Below are 25,032 nucleotides of genomic sequence, written 5' to 3' on the forward strand. Positions count from 1 at the left end.
CGAAATAACTCGAAGTACTTGATTGTGTCGCCAAGTATACTTCCCTTCAACAAGGCTCTTCTTACAACCAGATAGTATATGCCTTAGTGATCCCACTTCGCCGCAAGAACACTTGTAGCTCTCAATCTTCTTCCACTTGCATAGATTGTGTGGTGATGGTAACACGTCGTACACAGACCCTACCAAGAATCTTAGCGTCAAGGCATCCATGGACCAAATATCTCTCCATCGTAGCTTTCTTGTTTCCACTTCTTCCCATCCAGTCCATTGAGCTTGCTGCACCATTCCAGCGGCTCTTGATATCCTCATCTGGTCTTCGTCTTTCCTGATCTCATCACTGACAAGAACTCGTCTCTCCTTAGCCGTCGAACTTTTAAAGAACTGCATCCTTTGCATACCCAATCCCGCGCGTCCGGACTGAACAGCTCCAACAATATCTCTGTGCCTCAATCGTTGTTCCATCTCCTCAACGTGCGACGCAGCTCACCACTTCCGTCCAGTCTTCACATCAGGAACAATATTTCGCACCTTCTGAATCACGCAGAGTCATGAACAAGCGGCATTTCTCGACTTTGAATTCTTCAGTTAGGGCTGACGGGCAATAGCAGCTTTGTATTGTGACTGTAAAAACTCACATTCGTCAAACAAGGTGGAACGCCGAGCCACTTCCGAATTCGAACACTTTCCTTTCCATCTTCTCAACACTGGTCATAGCGATTTCGTAGACCATCAGGGGCCACATCAGCCGAGGAAACAGGCCAAACTTCAGACACCACAGCTTCAGGTTTCCAGGTAGACCACTCCTCTCTATACTTTCCAATCCATCAAATAGCTGCTGGTTGACCTCCCCTACTCTATCTGTGTCTCAAAGTGCTTTAGTGTACCAACGACCTAAACTCTTTACAGGTTCTTCTGAAACAGTTGGTATCACCTCATCCCCGATCTGGAAGTGTACATCAGCGATCCGTCCTTTCTTCAGTGTCAAGCTACGGGACTTCTTGGCTTTGAACTTCACTCGAGACCATCCTACCAAAATAGCTAATCTATCAAGCGTCCTTTCCGCATCTTCTGTAGACGGATGAAGCAACATAAGGTCGTCCATGAACGCGCGTATTGGTGGTAGTTCTTGTCCAGGAGCAATCTCTACCCCTCGTCCTACACGAGCAGCTCTTACAAGGACTGCCATGGCCATAACGAATAGTATCGGCGATATAGTGCAACCCATGGGTATGCCAACTTCAAGTGACTGGAAGTTCATCGTGTAGCTCACAGTTGTAAACCGCATCTTGAATCCTGCGTAGTACGCATCATAATGTGAATCTTAATCTATTAACTCTATTTAAGATGATTGTTAGAAGCCACTTTAGTAGGACTGTAATCTCAGGGTACAACACACACACACACACACACACACACACACACACACACACACACACACACGTTTTGACTTTGCGTTGTCAGTTGGGGGCGTGGTTCACTTTGAGAAGGTCATATGAGCTCAGGGCAACATTGCCTTATTGATTTTCTGTTACTAAAGTCTGTGATGTCATAATTACGTATGTTTGTTATGTTGCCATGATGTTGCCTCGTTGGTATGTTGCCTTCTTCATTTGAGAACGTGGCAGATGACATTGTTCGCTCTGTGGAGTTCATGAAATGAGACTAATAATGAAATTATGTGTTCAGCCAAGTCATTTTAGCCCATTTGGGACAAAAATTACTGGTGTCTCAGCAAATAATGATCCCACTGATGTGTCATTTTTGAAGGTTTGTCCTTGGGTCAAGAGATGTACATGCACAAGTTAACTCACCCCAGTTTTCACATAATCCATACACATATATGGCACCACTCAAACATTAAAATATAGATGAATGGGGCTCACCTGATCCTTCTTCTGTCACCATCCCCAATCCCTCTGCTTTGTTCTGCCTTTCAAATGCATTCAAATCCAGAACACTAAAGAAACAAAATGTAAAATTGAAAAAACAAACAAACATTAAATGTCTTCCACCTTATAGGATGCTAAGTGAAGAAGCTTTGAGTTACTGAGTTTCTCAAAAGTTTCTCAAGACTTGGCAAGAATTTTGGCACGGCCCTGCAACAGGTACAATTAAAATATGGGATGCAATGATATATCCATTAAATGTGAAAAGACAAATTTTCATAAAATAAGATTTTTATATCACTGCAGATGAGTGCTTAAATTTCACTTTTTTGCTTTATTTTTTCCAATAAATTTCAACTGAGCCAACTAAGCCCAGTTAAACTCCTGACTTCCATGTATATAAGATTTTTTTTGTTTGTTTGTTTTGTTTTTTTGCCACTCTCAAGTCCACACAGTTATCATCCATCTCCAACAAGAGCACTAAACTCAGATTTTTATGATCCGTGTACTGATTTGGAACAGGTTTTTTGCTCTTTGTCTTTCCTGATGCATCTACAATTCCAAAAGAAGAAATAATATGGATGTTTTGATGGTGGGAGGAAACCAGAGAAAATCATACAAACACAGCGATAACATGAAAAATCCACATTGAAAGAAACTGGACATGCTGCCAAACTGGCAACATACAAATACTGTATATGTACTATGTAACTAAAGACATTTTATGGACTGCAGCATGCAAGCTAACTTCCACACTTGTCAAAAGCTCATGTATATGCACACGCACACCCTCCAGCAGACACCATTAAAACGTAAATAAAATATTGTTTATGATTGATTTGTTGATTGACTGATTGATAGAGGGGCTTTATTGAGCATGTACAAATTGTACATAAGACAATAGGATATTAATAATTAATGTAAATAATAAATGCATAATTAATTTTATATATACATACATATATATGTGGGGGAGCATGCTATGTAAAAACAGGTCCTGTAGAATTGAAATGTTTTGATTCAAAATAAGCTCAAGGTTGATAAAAGCAGAAGAGTCATCAAACAACTGTAAGCAGCCAAGAAATAACAGTGTGACATAGTGCAATCTGTTACAACAGGTGAATGTGTCGGTATGTACATAAAAAAAGAAATGAGGGGGTGCCAATAAAAAATTAAAATCAAACAATAAATAAACAAATACAATACAACATTTTATATCTAAAAAAATATTTATTTTCAAAATATGTCTTCAATAAAGGGGGTAGCTTTATATTAGGAACAACACTTTATGAAAAAAAGTAATTTGTTACTAAAGATGTGACGTAAGACAATATAACGCATGAAACTGTTTATGAAGAGTGAATGTGAATGCTAATTGATCTTGAAACCCAGAAGCATAATGTTTAAACATGAGGATGGAATAGAAATCAATGCCACAAAAGGGAATGATAATATCCCATCAGAAAATGTTTTACTAACATCAAACACTTGACTGTTACAAAGTGCAAGTCTAAAGAAATAGCCTGAATTCACTGTTTAGCCTATTAGGTTTAGTGGGTGCATGGTAATTTGTTAGTTTGCAGCTATATGAGTGAGCAAAGTGGCATGAACATACCTGCAAGACTGCATCAGGCCAGCCAGACTCTGAAAAAAGCCCACATCCTTCTTGTCTTTAAGATAATCCAGCATTTTCTGTCAAACACACAGAAAAGTCAGAGACTCTACAACACAGTGTCATGAGAAAGAAGCTCCAGATACAGACACAATTACAACCAAAGACCAGCCATCCTGTGACATAAACTAAAGGCATGATACACTTTGCGTCAGGATTTCCCCCGGATCCTGGTTTTAACTTTGTTTTTACCAGTGTAATGTGTTAGTTTCTCCACCAGATGGCGCTCTCAATTTTGTTTCACACCTGAATCAGATGAGTGACTGAGTATTTAAACCCGGACTTTCTGTTCTTTAATTGCCGGATTCTTCGAAGAGCCAAGCCAGATACTTGCATATTGCATGTCCTTTGCTGTCTATTGCCTTACTTTCCTCATTTTGCCTCGCCAGCTTCCAAAGCCTCGGCTATGATCCAGACAGATACCAGGACGACCAAATCTGATTGCCGCCTTGTGACCTTGACCACATCTTCCAGTTGTGCACTCAAAGACACCGAAATTTTCCGCAGCTTAAGCTCAGGTAACGCTGGCTTCCCCCTTTAATTCCCGCATTAGAGCAAACTGTCTTTTACTGATGTTCCAGACGATTCCACTACGGCTCCCACGTGGACCTGGACCCTGGTGCTAACTAGCTGCACCGCAATGTCACTTTGGGAACTCCTTGGCTCCCGGCGTGGAGCGCGTCTCAATTAAATGCCAGTTAGGTTCTCCTTAATCTCAGTTGGATCCCGTTCTCATTTGTCCCTGTTTGTGACTGTGCTAGGATAAAGAACTATCCCAAGAACTCTGTTTAAGAACTGCATGAACTCTGATATCAAACAATCGAAGAACCCAGCCCAGCTGTATCAAGTACTGCTTAATTGGTGCTGCGCTTCAACATGCAGCACTTGACCCCTGACCTTTGGATACAACTTATGGACTATGAACAATTGCTCAACAGTGAACGTTATTTCTTAAGAAGATAACTTTATTTCATGAACTCTGAAACAACCTGTGTTAACCCTTTGATGAACTGTGATGGTTTTGAGGCTTCAGCGATATGAGTGCATTCACTCACCCTGTGTGTCTTTATTCCACATAGTTCCTGGTTTTGGAGGCGAGTGTTCCACCTGGTCCTGGTCCTTGAATCCATAGTTGACATTCTCCTTCAAGACTGGCTTGGAATCCTGCAGCACCCGGATTTCCACCACTACGAGCGGGCTGACTCTCACCTCAGCAGGCCACCTTTATTTCATTGTTTAGTGTTAATAAATCTCCTTTCGTTCATATTCTGTCCTGTTTCTTGCTCCCTTGCATTTAAGTCCATCGCCAAGTACCGGTCCGGTCCCGTCTGGACCCCTAACCGTAAAACTTTGAACACATCAGATATCTGCAATTCAAATGTCAAACAGGAAATATCAGCCTAGAATACATAATATATAAAAAAGGATTATCCTTAAACTTTCCAATAGTTGAAGGAAAAGGACAAATTGAAAACCACCAGTTTGGACGGCACAGTGGCTTAGTGGTTCACACTGATTCCTCACAAGAAGAAGGTCCTGGGGTCACTTCTGACCTGGCCGTTTCTGTGTGGAGTTTGCATGGGTTCCCTCTGGGTGCCCCGGTTTCCTCCCACTTCCAAAAACATACGGGTTGGGTGAATTGGTGACTCTAAATTGAAGACCAGTGTGAGTGAGAGTGTTACAGACTGGCAGCCTGTCCAAGATGAACCCCGTCTGTCACTCACTGACAGGAAGACAGCTGACACTGACAGCTGGATAGGCTCCAGCTACCTTGTAACCCTTAACTGAAATAACAGGGTAAAGAAAAAGAATAAAAAAATGAATGGAAAACCACTGAACAAAAATAGGAAGGAGGCTCCACAGTATGGTGGACACAGTGACCTGCAACATCAGATGTACAACCACAATTCCAATGAAGTTAGGACATTGTGTAAAATGTAAATAAAAACAGAATACAATGATTTGCAAATCCCCTTCAACCTATATTCAATTGAATACACCACAAAGACAAGATATTTAATGTTCAAACTGATAAAGTTTATTGTTTTTGTGGAAATATTTGCTCATTTTAAAATGAAATGCCTGCTACACATTTCAAAAAAGTTGGGACAGTGGTGTGTTTACCACTGTGTTACATCACCTTTCCTTCTAACAACACTCAATAAGTGTTTGGGAACTGAGGACACTCATGACTGGTTATAAAAGAAGCATCCCCAAAAGGCTCAGCCATTCACAAGCAAAGATGGGGCGAGGATCACCACTTTGTGAACAACTGCTTGAAAAAAATAGTCCAACAGTTTAAGAATAATCTTTTACAATGTTCAATTGCAAGGAATTTAGGGATTCCATCATCTACAGTCCATAATATAATCAGAAGATTCAGAGAATCTGGAGAACTTTCTACACGTAAGCGGCAAGGCCGAAAACCAACACTGGATGCCCGTGACCTTTGATCCCTCAGGCGGCACTGTATTAAAAACCAATATCATTGTGTAAAGGATCTTACCGGGCTCAGGATTGTATTCTGTTTTCATTTACATTTTACACAACGTCCCAACTTCATTGGAATTGGGGTTGTATTATGTTCACTAAAAGGCTTATTTCTTTAAAACTTTGAGCACAGATTTGTTGAAATCCATGTTAGTCAACAACTCACTATTGTCAAGAAAATCTATCGACCAGGCAGGCATGTCAAGATCCTGATTAAACAGCATGATTACTGCAGGAGTCTGAGTTGGACTGGTCATAATAAAAGGACACTAAAATTTACCGTGGATCTTGAAAAAAATATCTTTGTTACACGCTGAACTGTAGTACTGTCAACAAGGTGACATGTCTGGTGAGTGTTTAGAGATCCTGCCAACATGGTCGGTGCATTATGACGCTGCAACATGCGGTACTGGCGGCAGTCGAAGAGCTTGACAACAGGCCTCAGGATCTCATTGCCATAACTCTGCATTCAAATTGTCATCAATAATTTGGACCTTTGTTCATTGATCCGAGCTTGTGCCTGCTCATACCACCACCAGGGACGACTCGGTTCACAGTGTTGACATCAGCAAGTCACAAGCTCACACGGTGCATGAAAAGAACAGTGATGCCTCACATTCACCTATTCACACACACAGAGACACACACAGCAATGTCAGCATGCTGCCATGCAAGCCGCTCAGCTAGAGCAATTTGGAGATTAAGGACATTAGTGATTGTCTGGTCTGACTCTCAATCATGCGGTCAGCACCTTGGCAAGTCAGGTGGACAGATTTTCTTTGCACTGGTGAAGTGACCACTAACAAGGATTTTAACAAAACTGTGGACAGAATTTGGCAATAAATAAGGCTTTTTTGTGCATAGATGAAATTTTAGATCCTTTATTCAAACTCCCAGAGTCCAAAGTGGCTTTTTAAGATTTCATCATGGCAGCTTGCAGGAATATTTCCTGTAGTAAGCTATAAGTACATTAATCTTTAACAAGCATTTTAGGTAACATGTCAAGAAAACACCAAGTACATTTTACTCTCATCACTGTTTTCCATTTGGTAAAGAAACGGAGTCAAAATGAGAAAGAAACTAAAATGGTCAAGAGTCATTTAACACTGTCAAATAACCTCCTCACATGCAAAGTGAAGGTTGGGGGATGTTGTCGGTAACATCATCTGTTCCACTATCAAACAAACAAAATCATTAGTTGCAAAATGTGAATATCTTACACGCTGGTGGCTGTGAGTTAGTTTTGCTACGAATCGAGCAAGAATTGAGGTTTGTGCTCATTACTTGTAAATTTAAAATCATGAGCTGACTTGGCAGCTGAGAGATCGTATCCATCGCAGGTTTCTCCCAGTCTGAGGCGACATCATATACACTGTAGTCTATGACAATACAGCGGACAAAAGACAATTAACAAGACTGACAGAGACAGAGCTTATTCCACAGATACCAGATGTGAGGACCCCTTCACGCATAGTACGAATATGTACAACTCAGGGCAGCTCCCGTCGGAACAGCTCGTATGAGCGCATCACGAAACATCACGCTGACGGGCAGGCGTGCACGATGCCGGTGCAATGGTTCATGCCATGGGATTCGAACCCGCACTTTCCAAAAGCTCTGATTGCCAGTCAGAAATTATACCACTGAGCTACCATCGCTGGCCTGTGAAAGGTGCAGGAAACTGCCTGATATCAGGAAGGAAATGGATGTATTTAAAAAAAACACACACACACACACCATATAAAAACATTGCATATACTGAATCCCTCTTATCAAGTGGACAGTACAAATATGAACCGTCTGTTCTTCTGTAGATGCAGACCGTCACCACAGCGATATATGTTTTTATTTATGTCCACGTGATGACAGCAAGCAGACACAGTGGGCAGTTGTTAGTCCATCTCTGTCAAAACACAGTATGTGTTGTCCAGCTGGGATGTCCAGAACAACAGATCGCCACAGCCGCTTCTGTCGGCGGCCACACCTCCTGTCAGTTCAGCACACACACAGTGATTGTCTGCTGACTGTTGTCGTATTAACAGTGCGAATGGCCACACATTTTCTAAGCGCCATGCGAGTGATGTTAGATGTACGTGTGTGTCACCTGAAATTTGTCCGACACCTGCCATGAGAGGGTTCGATGGGCTTGCACAGCACACACTCTGTCTTTCAGCCGCTGGTGTGCACAAATATTTGCAGCAACAGGTGTACGAAGCGATGGAAGCAGCTACAATTCTACATGTTTTGCATAAGATTCCTGCTTCATGTGCACTTTATGCACAAATCGACCAAATTTGCACTATGTGTGAAGGGGCCCTTATAGTAGTACATGAATGACTGAACAAATTCGGGACAAACACACAATAAGTGAAAAGTCTATGAGATACAATTTGTTCTCATGGTGTTGAATACTGATTCTTCATTTTGACATCACACTCACTTATCCACATTAATTTAACAAGGTCACTCAAAGAGACAGGGACAATTTAGAGCTTGTAAAGAGATAAACAAACAAACAATGATGCTATTTCAAACAGGTGATGTCAGGGGGTGATTGTGATCATGATTTAGTTTGAAAGGCTGAGCAAAGATGGGCAGAGGATCTCCATTTTGCCCAAAATGTACATCTGAAAATTACAAAAATGTTTAATAACAATATTCCTCAGTGTTGCTAGTTTGTAGGTGTGTGGTTCTCTTGGCTTTTACTGGTCGTTCTCTCCCTGCCTTTCCTTTTTCTCCCACGTCCCACTCACGATTACTCTCTCTTCTTGGGCATATTAGTTTCCTCAGCATCTTAGTTCTCTTATATTTTCCTTCCCTTTTTCATCACTGCACCTTAGGGTTGATTTCACCCCAGCGTCACCTGCACACCTTTTGTGCATAGAGCAGCCAGGTGGTTTTCCTTTACGTTTGTTCCCTTTGGGTATTTATAGTAATTTGTATTGTTAATGACAACCTTTCGCCTCAATATGTTCATAATGTGATTTTCAATATTGAAGTTGCCAGATTTGTAAAAAGATAAAAATGTGTTCAAAGGGCATTCTGAAAGATGACCACATAGATGTTGAGGGAGTTCCTCAGAGGGAGTTTTTCCTTACCACTGTTGCTCTGGGGGTTAGTAAGGTTAAACCTTACTTGTGTGAAGCACCTTGAGGCAACTCTGTTGTGATTTGGTGCTATATAAATGAAAATAAATTGAAATTGAAATTGATACCCACAGTTCAGTCACTGTAGTCAGGGATTTTAATTTTATTCATAAACACTTTTACAATGAACTGGACATAGATATCCACAGAGGCCAAAGGTCAGAGAGGCTGCAGGTTTTAGTTGCAACCATCAACTCCACCAGAAGATTTCACTGATTAACATCACTTTGAACAAATGGAATCAGTTAATCAGTGAAATCACCTGGTGGAGTTGATGGTTGCAACAAAAACCTGCACCCTCTCTGCCCTTTCTGGAATCAGTTTGAGACCTCTGCCATAAGGGAAATCTATGTGTTGTGTTGCTATCTGGTGGTTGCTGGTTTTATTGCTACATGAGGTGACAAGACAATGGCAAGTCAGCTATATGACTACAATTTGACAACTTCCTTAGTTAGCTTTTTGTTAATTATTGAATGGCTCACCTTAGCCACCACTGCAGCAATTGTACCCTGCCCTGGAGAATATGCCCAGTCTGTGTCCCTTCAACAAGACACTTTATCTGCATTTTCTCAGCCCTCGGTGTACATGGGTTGTGGACTTGGCTAGGCAAGTGACCTGCGTTTGTCTAATATTCCGCCCAGGGCCCTCAAACCCCAGAACAATTTGTAAACCAATAAATACAATAACTGTGGCCTAATAGGAGAACCAAGAGAAGTTAGGAATAATCACAAGCTCACCAAAAGGAAACCTCATAAACAAAAAACCCAGAGTGATTAAGAAACTGTCACAAAAATGAAGTTGTGAACTGCCATGATTGTATCATAACATGCATGAAACATGTCATGACAACATGTTGAAGCAGCACCATGTGCAGGAAGACCAGAATGACTCTTGGGTTTTCAGAATTTTGGCCACTCAGTGTCAGGTTCCTGGTTTAGTGGGTTGTTTTTGTGCTCTGTCTGTCTCTTGCTCTGTCTCTTGCTCTGTCTTTCTGCTTTGGTTTTCTCTGTCCTGTTGTTTCTTGCTTCCCTCTCTTGGCTCTTGGTGGTGAGTGTCTCCCTCTGTCTGGCCACATCCCAGTTCTGGGAGCTTCTCCACACACCTGTTCTTGGTTTGCAGTTAATCACCTGGGTGCTTTATAAGCCTCACAGTTTGCCTCTGTCCTTCGCCAGATCGAAGTGCCTTGTGCCTTCCTTCCAGCTCAGTTCTTGTACTCTTGCCTTGCTTTGTTTGCCTCATCATTTTTTTGACTACCTGCTCGTGTACTCCGACCACGCCTTTTTGCCTGATGTTTTTGATCCTGTTGCTCTGCCTGGAATGCCTTTCTGTGTACCGACCCCAACCTATTCACCCAGTAAATGTTTTTTCTCCACTGAGCTGTGTTCCTGCGTTTTGTATTTGCATCCAGTCTATCCTGCCCATCGAGCCTGATACTCAGTGTCATCAGCAATGTGTCCCAAATAGTTTAAGTGTGACAGGAGAAAAAAAAATCAACATTGTGAACCATCGTAGAGTTAATTCAGGTTAAATGTATTACAATAGATCAATACTACGATATTTATCCTATGCCTTCTAAAACTAAAGCATTACACATACATGGAACTTTGAAATGGACCACACCTGCTCCCTATAAAAAATATATTAAAACACTGACACCATAGGTATTAGACAATCAATAAATCATGTAATATAAATCAAAGTGTGCTTCTTAAATATCAACCTATGTAGATTTTCTGTTTTGTTTTGTTTTTTTGTCTTTTTTATCTCCCTTTAGTTTTGCTGAACAATTTTGACTTTCGCAGTTTTGGCTGGACAAACCAAGCAACTATCTATCAATCACAAAATGGTACAGAACATCTGAAAATGCCATGAAAAACCAGATTCAATAATTCAGCTAAATGTGAACATGACCATAACTAATAACTAACTAGCTAGCTAATGGTAATCTAATGATGCTGTGTCCACAAAAGCTTAGAAACTTCAGCATTAACTTAAAAAAATCACTAAAATCACAAATGCTTTTGATGCAACATGACCAAATAGTGAATTTAATTTATTCAAGATAAATTAAACCACCAAGCATTAACGTGTTGTCAATATAGATGTCGATGAGGCCAAATGTGGAATTAATGTTTGGCTACCTTGTGGCTACAACAGCATAGCAGCTAAGTGTTAACTTTAGCAAAAAGGAAAAAATAAAAAACAAAACACGCAGCACACACCAACAAACAAACATTTTCCCACAAACTGTATCCCGCCCTTTTGATTGGCCGAGGTAAGAAATCTGAAACATGGCGGTTTCCAGATGAGACCAAACACAGTGATATTGGTACCTGCTGTACAGTCGAGTTTCCACCATTAAGGATGGCAATGCCAAGCTTCAGGGTCGAGGCCACCATGAGACCCATCTCACCTGGAGACGAGATAAACAAGCAGAAAACAGCCAACCATCAGTCATTAGTCTGATCCGAAGCAGCACCGCGTTCATTCAGATCCAACAGCTCCTCTCTCATCATCATTTCCAAAATCTGACTCGATGGTTTTTAGGCCAGACAGTCCAGAACTGAACCACCTTTTCCATTACATCTTCCTTTGCTCAACTTTCCCCCATTTCTCTGTCATTATCATCAGTTTTCACTAACATAGCATGTTCTGTGATGGTAACAGCACAAATGTATTATTCTTTTCATCTGGAAACACCCTGGCAATGTTTCACTGCATGAATCCCAAATGAAACAGTAAACCCCCCGTCACACATACACCGATTGAGGCCGAATTGCATCAGAATGACACATCTGCCCACAGTTGAGGTGTGGTCTGAAGACAGATGGACAGTCTACATATTTGGTCCCATTCACTGAGCTGTCACGAATGTGTTGCACATGTTCAAAACAGTCTTGGCACCATTGACATGGGATGCACATCTGTCTCAGTCTATGTGCAGTTTTGCACCATCTGATCTCAATCTACATATTCTGACAGCATCATAACAGTGTTTGAAACGATCTGTTCGCGGTTGATTGAGCTGTGACATTGATTGGTCACGGCAAATCCTGCCGGCATGTTGTGCCACATATGTCCACCTCCACTGGACCCCGGCCAGGGAGCGCAAAGGAAATGTCGATATGTAATAACATGCATGTGGCACATCAAAACAAAAGCACAGTGTGCCACTGCAAGTCAACATCGTCCAGCGCACGCTGTCATTGTGTGCGTCAGAGGCTCGGTGCAGCGCCCCGCAACACAGCTGAACGGGATGTCCCCGCTGTAATACATGTATTATTACATGTTCACCCCGAAGCCTGTAGCAGGTATGATGTGGAAATGTTTCCCCAGCCCATGACAACATAAATACACATGCAACTCACCTCTGGTACGGCCCCAGGAGCAGCGCAGTGCAGACACCTGATGAAGGCCCTCTCACCTGGCTGCGCTGTGTGCTGACAACATCGATTGGCTCACAAATGCATAATCCACCTCTGGCATAAGTAAATCCCATGTGAAGTGCTGTCCCGCAGCAAAAATCCAACTACTGTTGTGTTAAGATGCGTATCAAGTGAAATGGCCAAAAAAAAAAAAGAGTTACAAAAAGACACAAGAAAAAGTTTGCTAGCTGCGTCTGAAAAATGTTGAGCACAAGGGAAGTTGGCACACTGCCAGCACAGGTCAGCAGCAGTTATGGTGTCTAGCCGGACGAATAAAATCTAGCAATGCAAGTATATACTGATTAAACACCTAAAGGGATTTTTTTGCCGGACTATACAACAGCAGGCGATCAGTGACAGTTGTCAACCTTTTTGTGTGCAGTCTGGATGGACAGCTCCTGTGCTCACACACACACACGTGGGGTGCACGTGCTCACGTGGAGTGGCTCATACAGCCATTGTGAACACACATACACGCACCTGAGAGAACATTTCATCTGGCCACACACTAGCACGCTGGTTGGATCACTTGTTCTACATACGTACACGCGCACACTCTGTCATGTGAGAGACACACACTCCTGCCATCGCACCCTCCTCCTGATGAGAGGTCAGTTCAGCACTGGGAATGTGAGGACGAGTGAATATTTGATTGCGTGAGTGAGTGAGTGAGTGAGAGCGCCAATGTTGGTCATGTCTGACAGCAGTCTGTATCATCTGACTGTTTTCTAAAATATTTTTGGGCTGCATCGTGCAGGCTGCGCTATGTTCTAACACAGCTGACTACGCCTCTTTCCCTCCCATTTGTGTCTGGATTATGACCATATTTGCCGTGTCGACCTGGTTCCTGCACATTCTTGCAATGTGTGACGGGGCCTTAACTTTTCTCAACTCATTCACAGTTCACTGATACATCAGATTCCGTCTGAAACATCTGTGACTGAGATCTTATCCAGTTGAATTATTCTGTATGATGTGTGTTTCTTTGTAGTTTTTTTTCTTAGTAGTTGTATTTGTCTTATTATAATTTTATTCATTTATTCACTCATTTTGCTTCTTTTTATTTAATAAAATGTGACAGATCTATTCTTTGTTGGTTCAGTCAGTATTTGGATTTTTAGGTTTTCTTATGTTTGGAAATATCTTTATTACAATTACTCAATTTACTAAAAACTACAAAAAGTACAAGCAGGCAGACTAAAAACTCCATAAAAGACAACCAAATAAACTATAAACAAACAAAATTGTCTCTATAAAATTGTCCTCAAGAGTCAATAGGTGACTGCTGATTAGAGTTCTCCTGCTCGAAACAATCAGCTGTGCCCCTCCGGATGTTGCTGAAGTTGGTCACATGCCCTTAACACTTCCGATGGTCTTGAAAGCTGTGGTTGGGAAAGGACATGAGCCACGTCTGTGTCCTTTGTGCTGCTGCTGCTCCAGGTTGCCAGCAAGACTTGATTAATGTAGCCTGGTTGTTGGGAGGCCTATACCAAGATGCTAGGTGGGCTCATGGGCCACTGCTCTGGTCATGGCTGCCAGCACTGATTATCAATGGGTATTGGTTGGAATTATATGATCTTTGGGGAACCTTGAGGTCCTGCCTGGGGGGCTGATGGCCGTGTTGGGGTGGAGGTCAAGCCTGCACCCACTGCACCAGTCACAACAGTTTGGGTCTGTGCTGCCAGAACAGAGATTCAGCGTTGAATAGAATAGAATACAAATAATGAATGTTTATGAGTTCAATGGTACAAATATTTCATGAGGTGAAATATGAAAAGTATCATTCAACAAGGCTTGCCTCGCTGAATGGTACTTTTCATTTTTCACCAAAATATCCGTTCCATTGAAAGAATGTAAAACATTCATTATTTGTTTTATATGACGGCGAAAACAGATCCTAAAATAAAATAAAATAAAATAAGAAATATGTAAATATATAAACCATCTCAGTGGAATAGGTATCAAAAGGTATAAATATTGCACTTGGATTGTTCTTTGGATTTGGAATCCGTGGGGGTCTCACATGTGCATTCAAGAGTCTGATCACCCGCAGGTAAAAACCCACTTTGAGGCGATTAGTCCAGCACCTGTAGGTTCTAACTCTTTTGCCAGAGGGGAGGAGGCAGAAGAGAGTTTGGCCTGGATGCGGCTGTTCTGAGCAGATTTTCTGTGCTCTGCTAAGGCCACGGGAGGTGGCAATAGCTACCAGGGAGGGCAGGGGCAGCCGATGATATTCTGGGCTGCTTTAATCACTCGCTGCAGGGCTCTCCTGTCCCCAGCTCATGCAGTTTGCAAACCACACTGCGATCCAGTTTGACAAGATGCTTTCCACTGTGGTTTAGTAGAAGGTCCTCAACATGCCAGCCTCCAGATGGCACTTCCTCAGGAGTCTTAAAAAGTGCAGCCTCTGCTGGACTTTTTTTGACTACTGCTGACTTGTTAGTGGACCATGATAGGTCATCTGAAAGGTGCACCCCCAGTGACCTGATAAGGGAGACCCTCTCCATGAAGGAGCCAATGATCTGTAGTGGGGCATGGATTCCTCCCTCCCTCCTGAGGTCTGTGACCATCTCCTTGATTTTGGTGGTGTTCAACATTAGGTTGTTTGTGGAACACCATGCCTCAAGCCTCTGGACCTCCCCTGATATGCTGTTTCATCTCCTGTGATCAGGCCCACCACTGATGTGTCATCAGCAAATTTGACAACCATGTTCCAGTGGTGGGAAGGGACACAGTCATATGTATATAAAGCATACAGGAAGGGGCTCAGCACACAGCCCTGGGGGGGGGAGCCTGTGCTGAGTGTCAGGGTGGAGGAACTGAGGGGATCCACCTTTACTGTTTGTGGATGCTTAATCAGGAAGTCCTTTATCCAGTTACAGGTAAGGGGTGGAAAGTCCAGGTCAATCAGCTTTTTGACTAACAGGTCCAGCAGGATGGTATTGAGAGCCAAGCTGTAATCCACAAAAAGCATCCTGACGCAGGTTCCAGGTTCCTACAGGTGGCACAGGGTGGTGGGCATCACCTAATGACCTGTTTGCCCGATAAGCAAACTGGTGTGGGTCAATGTTAGGAGGGAGGTAGGACAGCATGGTGGATTAGTTGTTAGCACTGTTGCCTCACAGCAAGAAGGTCCTACCTACGGGCCTTTCTGTGTGGAGTTTGCATGTTCTCCCTGTGTTTGTGTGGGTTTCCTCCGGGTTTCCTCCCACATTTAAAGACATGCAGGTTTGGTGAATTGGAAACTTTATAATTCCCCAGGTCTCCCTTGCAAAAGAGATCTTGATCGCGGTGGGACTAACCTGTTCATATTATATTATATAGGTTAAATCAATAAATAAAAGGACTTAAGGTAGTGGAGGACAAGACACTCAAAGCACTTCATGACTTCCAAGGTTAGTGCCACTGGCCTCATCTCTCAGTTTATTGAGGGTGGAGTATATTAAGTCTTGGGACTTCCCGTACAAGTCCAGCGGCAGCTCCTGCAGCACCGAGCTGAACCACTCACCAAACAGTTGCCTGGTCCAGCACCCCTGAGTAGCAGGTTTTGCAAGACTTCATGACTGAAGTGCATAAGCTGGTCAGCCACTGCTGGCTGGTGAGGACTGACTCCATCACCAGCCACTGGCTCCATTTTTACTATATACAAAGATTAAGATTACAATGAATTCTTAAACAGTATGATATAAAAATATATACTTGTCTCCTTGAGTTTTGCACCCTCGACCACGCATGATAGCTGTCATTCAAATTCAGAAAAATGCATAGAAATGTGGAAATTTGTCATCTCTAAAATCGCAACAGGGAAAGGTGGGGCACATCGGTATCGTGCCTTATATCTGCTTCAGCACTTGGGAACGGTCCTAGTGATGATGTGGGCCAATGCGGTTGCGAGATATGTGACTGGTTAGTCGACAAACTGGGTGGGACTAGTTTTTGTTGAGGTAGAGCTGCATTGAACTGTGGAGGTGTGTGGTCACCACAGCGTGGTGCGGGGTTCATCAGGGCTGCTTCGCAATCAATTTTGGAGCATGATCAAACAAGTTTCATGTTGTACTCACTAGGACTACCCCGTGTAAAAATGTTCAAACATGATTGAACCTGTAACGATTACAAACACCCAGAAGTTAACATGCACCACAGCTCGAAAATTTAACCCGCATTTCAAATGTAGTGCAGATGATGGTCGTGACTATTACATATCCCAAGTTTGTTTAATATTGAAAAAGATAGATCAAGAAGTGACTATGATGCTTATTTTGGATGAAACAGGAAGGAACGGCGCTCTGTGGAATAGGGGGTATTGCCTCCACTGCTCTGTGCAGATTAAAGGAAGGGTTGTAATGGACAGGTCCATCCTGAGGCACATCACTTGCAGCACTGTTAATAGTAAGGGAAAAACTGACGAACCTGCATTCTATTACACATGGAGTGAGTGAGTGAGTGAGTGAGTGAGTGAGTGAGTGAGTGAGTGAGTGAGTGAGTGAGTGAGTGAGTGAGTGAGTGAGTGAGTGAGTTATTTTTCAGTTGGAATTTTGATTATGTGTAATAAATTTCTTGATTTTTTTCATCTCAAAAATTGATACCATCCTTTCTAGTTTAACACCTCACAGTACTCTGCCATCTACCGCCCTAACTATACCATTTACCTTTTCTCATTTTCTCCTTCCCACAGAGGGACAGGTCGAAGCCCTCATCAAAAACATGCCCTGATTAAATCGAATATCAACTCCATAATCCCTCCCAACTTCTTTCAAAACAGCTCTTATGAACCCCCTGCTAAAGAAACCCTCTTTTGATCCTGATATTCTATCTAGTTACCGGCCCATCTCCAATCTCCCTTTTCTTTCCAAAATCATAGAAAAAAATTGTTACCACCCAAATTCACAATCATCTACAGTCTCACAGTCTTTATGAAATATTGAAGTCAGGGTTTTGCACCGCACACAGCAGTCAGGGTCACCAATGATTTGCTGGTGGCCTCTGACCAGGGATCTCCATCTTTCTTATTACTCTTGGACCTTTCAGCTGCCTTCCACGCTGTGGACCATTCCATTCTCGTCCACCATTTGCAATATTTCATTGGCATCTCCCACACAGCACGCCAGTGGTTTTGGTCATACCTGACTGATAGAGCTGAATATGTGGCTCGGGGGGAGCCAGGTCGAGTGCCCACACTGTCACCTGTGGAGTACCTTAAGGGTCAGTCCTCGGTCTCACACTATTCTCCATCTACATGCTTCCCCTGGGCCACATCATCAGCAAGGTATGGAGTTGCCTTTCACTGCTATGCTGATGATACTCAGCTCTATGTCAGGTTGGACCCTACATCACCCTCACTTTCAATAACTGCTCTCAGGGCCTGCCTGGAGGAGACAAGGGTGTGGATTAATAATTTTCTTCAGCTTATCAGTAACAAAACTGATGGTCTACTCATTGGGACCCCTCACCAGCTTTGGTCCTTTCCTCTGACTGTTTTTTCATTCGCTGGCCACAACATTCCCCTCAATTCCTCCGTCACGAACCTTGGGGTATGGTTTGATCCCCACGTGTCATTTGACACCCATATCCAACACCTCTTCAAAACTGCATTCTTTCATCTCTGGAACATCGCCAAACTCCGTCCCTCCCTGTCCCTACCCGATGCTGAGAAATTGGTCCTTGCTTTTGTCTCCTCCAGGCTGGACTACTGCAATGCACTCCTCATCGGGATACCTGGCAGGGGCCTGCAGAGACTGCAGTATATTCAGAAGTGCGCTGCCAGGATCCTGATGGGGGTAGAGAAGTCCACGCACATCACACCCATCCTCAAAACCTCCACTGGCTCCCTGTTAAGTTCAGGAATGAATATAAGATCTGTCTCCTGACCCATTAGTGTGTCTATGGCAGCACACCGGTGTACCTCAAAGATCTGATCAGTCCCTACAACCCATCATGCCTACTTTGCTCTGCTGACAGTCACCAACTCCAGCCTTTGAAGGCCAAACTCCGCATTATGGGAGATAGGGCCTTCCAGACAGCTGCACCCTGACTGTGTAATGCTCTTCCCAACCATCTAAGAGCGCCACAACCAACTGAAACTTAAAAAAAACACTTAAAGTCTTGTCTGTTTTTAAAAGCTTTTTCTTAACTGTGTTTTTTTTTGTACTGTGTTTTATCCTTTAGACTTTTATGGTAGCGCCTTGAGATTTGCTTGTCAAATGTAAGGTGCTTTATAAATAAAATTTATTATTATTATTATTATTTCTAATGTTTTGGTTTTTTTTGGATCAAATTACAGGTTAAAGATGTTTTATCAACAGTTCAGATGTTGGTTGAAAACCACATGGACCTTCCTGTAAAAACTACATAAAACTAAATGCCTTTTTCTTCCTAACAGTCTCCACACTGTCCCAGACATGGTGAAGGAAAAAAGCAATCAGAGTTATTAAAGTTTATTTTTCATGATGGATAAAAAAAAAAAAAACTTTTAGAAGAAATGGTCCTACCTTTGCTGGCACTGATGGTTTGCAGCACCATCTCAGCAGCTCCACGATCGTGAAGCCGAGCCTGCTGATACAAAAGCTTCTGCTTCTCCATTTCCTTCTCCTGTTCATTGAAGCAGAATATAGATCTGACACCGTGCAGCACCCTGGACCATGTCCACTTAAATCAGGGTGACTCAGTACCTACCTCAAAACTCTTCACCTCCTCTCCAACCTCATCTTCTTCATCATGGCAGCTCTGGTAGAGGCATGGGCATGAAGGGTTTATTATAACAAAACTGGAGTTTACTTCCACACTGACTATAACTATTGTTCATTTTTCCATCTTCTTCTTGTCCTGTGCTACAGTAAGTCACTAAAGTGTCTTTGAGGTGATGTTGTTGGTACCTTAGCCATGATGTCAGCATAGGCCATGTAGAGATTGTCCTCATCCAATTTACTGCAACACAAAATACACAACACTGAAAGTAAAATGTGACGATGAAAAGTTAACACTCCATGACTACAATATCTTTTTTCACTACTCCAGTATATTTTGTGCCATTTGCCCAAATGTGTTAGTCAAATCTGATCAAAGCACAAACATCCTTTCCCTTCCCACAGCCCTCTGATGAGCTGAGGGACGAGTCCTTCGTTCTTCCACATGCCTTTGATTCTGGCTTTGAGAGGAAAATCTGTTGAAGGATGTTTTGCAGTGAGATGGATCCAAACAATGCCTACAGAAATGTTCTCCTTGGAACTCCAAAAACACATACACATCTTCACTGCCCCCACTTTCTGGCACCATTTTCTGGAGTGTATAAATTGCAGGGGATTTTTTTCTCTACTTTGAGAGGTCCTGCAACTTATACTCCAATACACCACAACGTGTATTTGAAGATTATATATACAGAAGAATCACCCATCATCACTCTTGACCTTTACACACTGAAATTCCTCCAGATTCCTTATATTGTTTAAGGAGATTACACACTGTCGAGGAAGAAATAAGCAAATCCCTTCCCATCCCATCTTTCTTTAAGGCCCATTGTTTTGAAACATTTTAATCATTTTCTCTATTTCTTGACAAACTAGAGATCATCTCCCATGTTTGCTCCTCACAGACTCGGCTGTTCGTGGAAACTGCTTTTAACAAAGTCACAATTAAAATTACCCCTCTCAACTTTAAATGCAGGAATGAGGAATATTAACAAATGAAGTTGAGCAGACAAACATGAAACATCCTGAGTTCATTCTGTCAGACAGAATTCAGTGTCAGAATCAGTGTTTTTTGTTTTTTTGTATTTTTTTGTACATCCCAACTTTTTCTGATTTGTGTTGCAGAATGGAAGTTTGATGACATCAGGTGCAAAACCTCTAAATGACAACTGTAATTTAAAAAAAAAAATTTACTACCTTACTCGGAACAGGAAAGAAACAAACGAACAAAAAACAAAATCCCCAAATCTACATAACGAAAGCAGTGTGACGGCAGTATCTTGTGTCAGTGTTGTTCCAGAGGGAAGGATGATGGTGTATTTATATGTCTCTGGTTTCTTGGTGTCTTGGCTGGTGACCTGTGACCTCCACATAAGATGGAACACACAGTGAGAGACAAAAACGTGGATGTGAACAGAACGTACCACTTCTCAGTGAGGGCCGTTCTGCTGAACAGCTGTATGAGCTGGTGCAGCGGATCGATGTCTTTGAGCCCTTCATCCTCTTCACATGGGACATCATCACCTGGTTTCTACAACCACAACACATTCACATAGTGAACACACTGTGGCTCCGTGTTCAGTGTGTCTGTGTTGTGCACAAACTCACAGCGAGATCCTCGATGAGTTTGTCTTCAAAGTAATGTTCCTCTGCCTCAATCCATGAGTTCTTGTAGCCCTGCAGGAACAAGTTCACCGCCCGGTGCCTGGAACGGAGAGACAGTGACTAGTCAGAGATCGTGCACTCACATGAGGTGTGTTTTAGTGTGTCTGTGGGTACACAACAGGTACCTGGGCAGGTTATACAGCGGGGCCATCCTGAAACAAGCCACCACGGCACGCTTCCTCTGTTTGGACAGCAGTTTGTGCCACACCGCCTTCTTACTGCGCTGAGGATGTTCAACCTGAATACAAGTGGAACATGTGACAGAGGGGGCGGGCCTGCAGCTGTTGCATTGTGGGTGCACAGAAGCCAGAGAAGTGGAGCAATAACAGCACTTTTATGTGCGGGGTCCCTGTCTTTAAAGGCAAAAACAACCTGGACAACCGAGATCCACTGGACCAGTAATTATAAAGAGGCAGACACTCGCTGCACGTTACAGCGATGCCTTGCATTCACCCATTCATACACAAATACACACTCACACACCAATGTCAGCATGCAGTGCACTCGACTGCACAATGGGAACGTTTCCGAGGGGTTTTTAGTGATTATTCTCTCTGACAGACTGTTTAAAGCCCTGTGATAGACTGGTGTCCTGTCCAGGGTGTACTCCACCTCTCGCCCTATGACTGCTGGGATACGCTCTAGTGCTCCGTGACCCTCAACTGCAGTGAGCAGATATAGAAAATGAGTGAATTATAGAAACGTTTTAAACGTGACTCCAAACTCTGATAGCACAAATGCATTCTTTTCATTGTTAAATCAACTCATACGTGAGTTATTACTGTTTAAAGACATCTGATATTTTTTAAATTTATTGGTTAACTGGTCCTTGGTCGGGCAGCATGATGGCTTAGTGGTTAGCACTGTTTCCTCACAGCAAGAGGGTCATGGGATTTAATTCCCACCTGTGTCATTTCTGTGTGGAGTTTGCATGTTCTTCCCGTGTTTGTGTGGGTTTGCTCTGGGTGCTCCAGCTTCCTCTCATTTCCAAAGATTAGCACAGCTAACTTTTTTGTTAGCAGATCAGCTTTTCAGCTAACTTTAAAACCATCAGTGGGCCAATTTGCTTCCGCTAAATTTAGTTCCACTAATTTAGTCAGCTAACATTTGTAAACTGTGAAATCATACACGTTGGTTCCGGTCTGCTACATGTTTTGCAGCACTCAAGCAGCTAAGAGAAGCTGAGTCCTGGCTAACAGACTGCCACAAAAAAAACAAAAAACAAAAGTCATTATCCTTCACAGCATACGGTGATCCAGCCGTGAGGCAGACATCTTGAAAAGGAAAACAGGTTTGACTTATGGTCTTGATTTATAAATCTAATGAATCTGGACAGAATAACTACATTAGGGTGATTCTTCAACTACGGGCACTATTGGCCTTGTAAATGTAATTTCCACCACACCATTGCCTTACAATATAAAGCGCCTTGGGGCAACTGTTTGTTGTGATTTGGCGCTATATACATGTGCTCTGATGTCACTGTTTATCTCCATAGAAACTACCCAAACAATCTTTCATACAAACTGTTTAAAGGGACATTACAGTGTTGTGGTGGAAATTACGGCAATAGTGTGGGACAACTACATTTTGTTTAAAAACATCACAACAGTTGTATGACACTGAATACCCCAATTATGTTTTGATTATTTTACTGATATTTTATTCAGAGATATTTTAAAACATTAGAAAAAACATTTTTTTACCATTCATTTTTATCATTGAAGATCAAAAGTCTGGGTGTGGGACAAGCACAAAACGGCAATATTTGCATATAATGATGCTGAAAAAAGGTGAAAAAGTCATCATAGACTACTAGAACAAATTTCTTAAAACACTTTCATTGTAAAGATAACTATAAAAGTGTGAAATTTCCCCTTTTTTCTGTTTTTCATACAATATGATCAAAGGACATAATAAGTGCCCGTAGTTAAAGAATCACCCATTAATGTCAATGCTGTCATCTGTACAATGTGAAAATATAAAACATATATTTTAATTTGATAATTATGCACAAATTCTGATGCACTATATTATGTGTTAATTAGTGTAAACTGTGTCACCGTCCAAACACTCAAGTGTGAATCTGCAATAAAAAACACAACGCTTCAAATGCACAAATACGTTTTCTGAATATATTACCTTCTTAACGGGCAATCAGGCAGTGATTTCCAAAAAAAGTTGAGTTTCCCTCACCATCACCTATTTAAGTCTTCTTTACAGTGATAATGAACAGGAGCAGAGCCACAGAGAGACCCTGCTTTCCCTCCCTTGTTGGAGAAAAGGTCCACTTTTGAACACATTTTAAAGACATTTTGGTAACAACAACAACAATAATAATAACAATAATAATAATAATAAATATCCTTTTACAACTGAAACATCATTCATTCACTTACATTCAGTCACTCTGAGCGTCCTACTTTTACTGCAACAGCCCTATACTACGTAGAACTGATGAGATAAACGTCTGTTTACTTAATTAAAAAAAGATTTTAGACACTGAGAAGCACCGTGTATTGAAGATAAAAATGTGAAATTAATTGTGATTAACTATGGACAATCATGCGCTTAATCACAATTTAAAATTTCAGTTGGTTAACAGCATTAATTATGAGCAGTATTTTTATTTTTTTTACAGCAGCTCTTTTTACACACACACACACACACACACACACACACACACACACACACACACACACACACACACACACACATACACACACACACACACACACACACACCTGGTCCAAGTGGAATAGCACGTGAGCAATGTCCAGCACTCTGTCCACAGTCTTCTCTGGGTCTGATGTACTCTCACTGTGGCTGGGCAGATCCCTGTAGAGAGCCATCTGCCAACGGATCGCTGGATCCTCAAGCTGCAGTGTGCGCGCGCACACACACACAAACACACACACAGAGGTCCACATTTAAAACCTCTTCAAGGTGTTAAGCAACACATGAGTGCTTTATTCAAACTGCCAGTTCAAATCATATTAACTGCATATTTGATTTACATTTGATGTCAATGATTGACTGTTTACATTGCAAGTGACCAAATTCAATCTGTGTGTCCATGTAGTAATCCTCATTTTCTGTCTTCTGCACACAATGCAACCAGCATTGCATGATGAGTGTTTGGGGAACATAGCGTCTCTTTAATCTCCTGCTGTACTTTCACATACTGGAACAACATTGGAAACACTCAAAACATGGTTCTGTACCATGACTGTCCCAGGATGCATCCATGTTATTATTAAGCCTGAAACACACTGCAAGTGTCACATCAGACATGAGTGACACACACACACACACACGCACGCACGCACGCACGCACGCGCACACTGAACCAGTGACTGGGAGAGATGCCTGTGTCGATGACACATGGGTTAAAATCAAGCAACAGGAAGTGGAAGCCTTTACAGTGTAAATCAACTCGGTGGACCCCAATATCAAGTTCACATATGAGAATGCCAGAAACAACCATTTAGCCTTCTTGGACTGTGATGTTACGATTGGAGAGAACAGGCAGCTTCAGACAGGGGTTTACAGAAAACCCACTCACACTGACCAATATCTGCTCTTTGGCTCAGACCACCCCCTTGAACACAAGCTCGGGGTGATCAGGACTCTACAGGTGCCCACAACTACAGAGGGAAGGGCTAAAGAACAACAACATGTCCGGAAAGCCCTCACAGTATGTGGGTACCCACGATGGTCCCTGGATAAAGTGCAGAAGTCCCAAAGAACAAAGAGACCAGACAGACAAGAGATGGAGCCAAGAAGTAGAGGAGTGTCTCTCCCTTATTTATCGGAAGTAGGGGAAAAACTACAGAGGATCTTCAGACAGCACAAAATCCCAGTTGACTTTAAACCTGTTATCACCTCGAGATAGAAATTACTTCACCTTAAGGACAGGATCCCTAGTTACAAACAGAGCAACGTAGTGTATTCTATCGGATGTCAGGAAAACTGTAACAAACACTACATAGGTGAGACTAAGCAGCCGTTGCACAAAAGGCTATACCAGCACCGCAGAGAGGGCACCACTGGACCTCAGTCTGC

General features: G+C 42.3%; 1 protein-coding gene across 3 annotated transcripts in view; it reads right to left on the reverse strand.

The window, feature by feature from the left end:
• Positions 1–25,032, reverse strand: part of ryr2a (ryanodine receptor 2a (cardiac)) — a 723,597-nt gene that overhangs the window by 192,503 nt on the left and 506,062 nt on the right. For all 3 annotated transcript variants that reach the window (XM_034193918.1, XM_034193917.1, XM_034193919.1), the window contains exons 79-88: positions 23,712–23,846; positions 21,093–21,205; positions 20,911–21,007; positions 20,727–20,833; positions 19,492–19,543; positions 19,292–19,342; positions 19,108–19,207; positions 11,528–11,607; positions 3,502–3,578; positions 1,884–1,957 (exon numbers count right to left, since the gene is read on the reverse strand). In XM_034193918.1, the coding sequence (XP_034049809.1) occupies positions 1,884–1,957; positions 3,502–3,578; positions 11,528–11,607; positions 19,108–19,207; positions 19,292–19,342; positions 19,492–19,543; positions 20,727–20,833; positions 20,911–21,007; positions 21,093–21,205; positions 23,712–23,846 (886 nt within the window). The remainder of the gene's footprint in view (positions 1–1,883; positions 1,958–3,501; positions 3,579–11,527; positions 11,608–19,107; positions 19,208–19,291; positions 19,343–19,491; positions 19,544–20,726; positions 20,834–20,910; positions 21,008–21,092; positions 21,206–23,711; positions 23,847–25,032) is intronic.

Source organism: Thalassophryne amazonica, chromosome 18 (genome assembly GCF_902500255.1).
Source record: "Thalassophryne amazonica chromosome 18, fThaAma1.1, whole genome shotgun sequence".
Classification (NCBI taxonomy): domain Eukaryota; kingdom Metazoa; phylum Chordata; class Actinopteri; order Batrachoidiformes; family Batrachoididae; genus Thalassophryne; species Thalassophryne amazonica.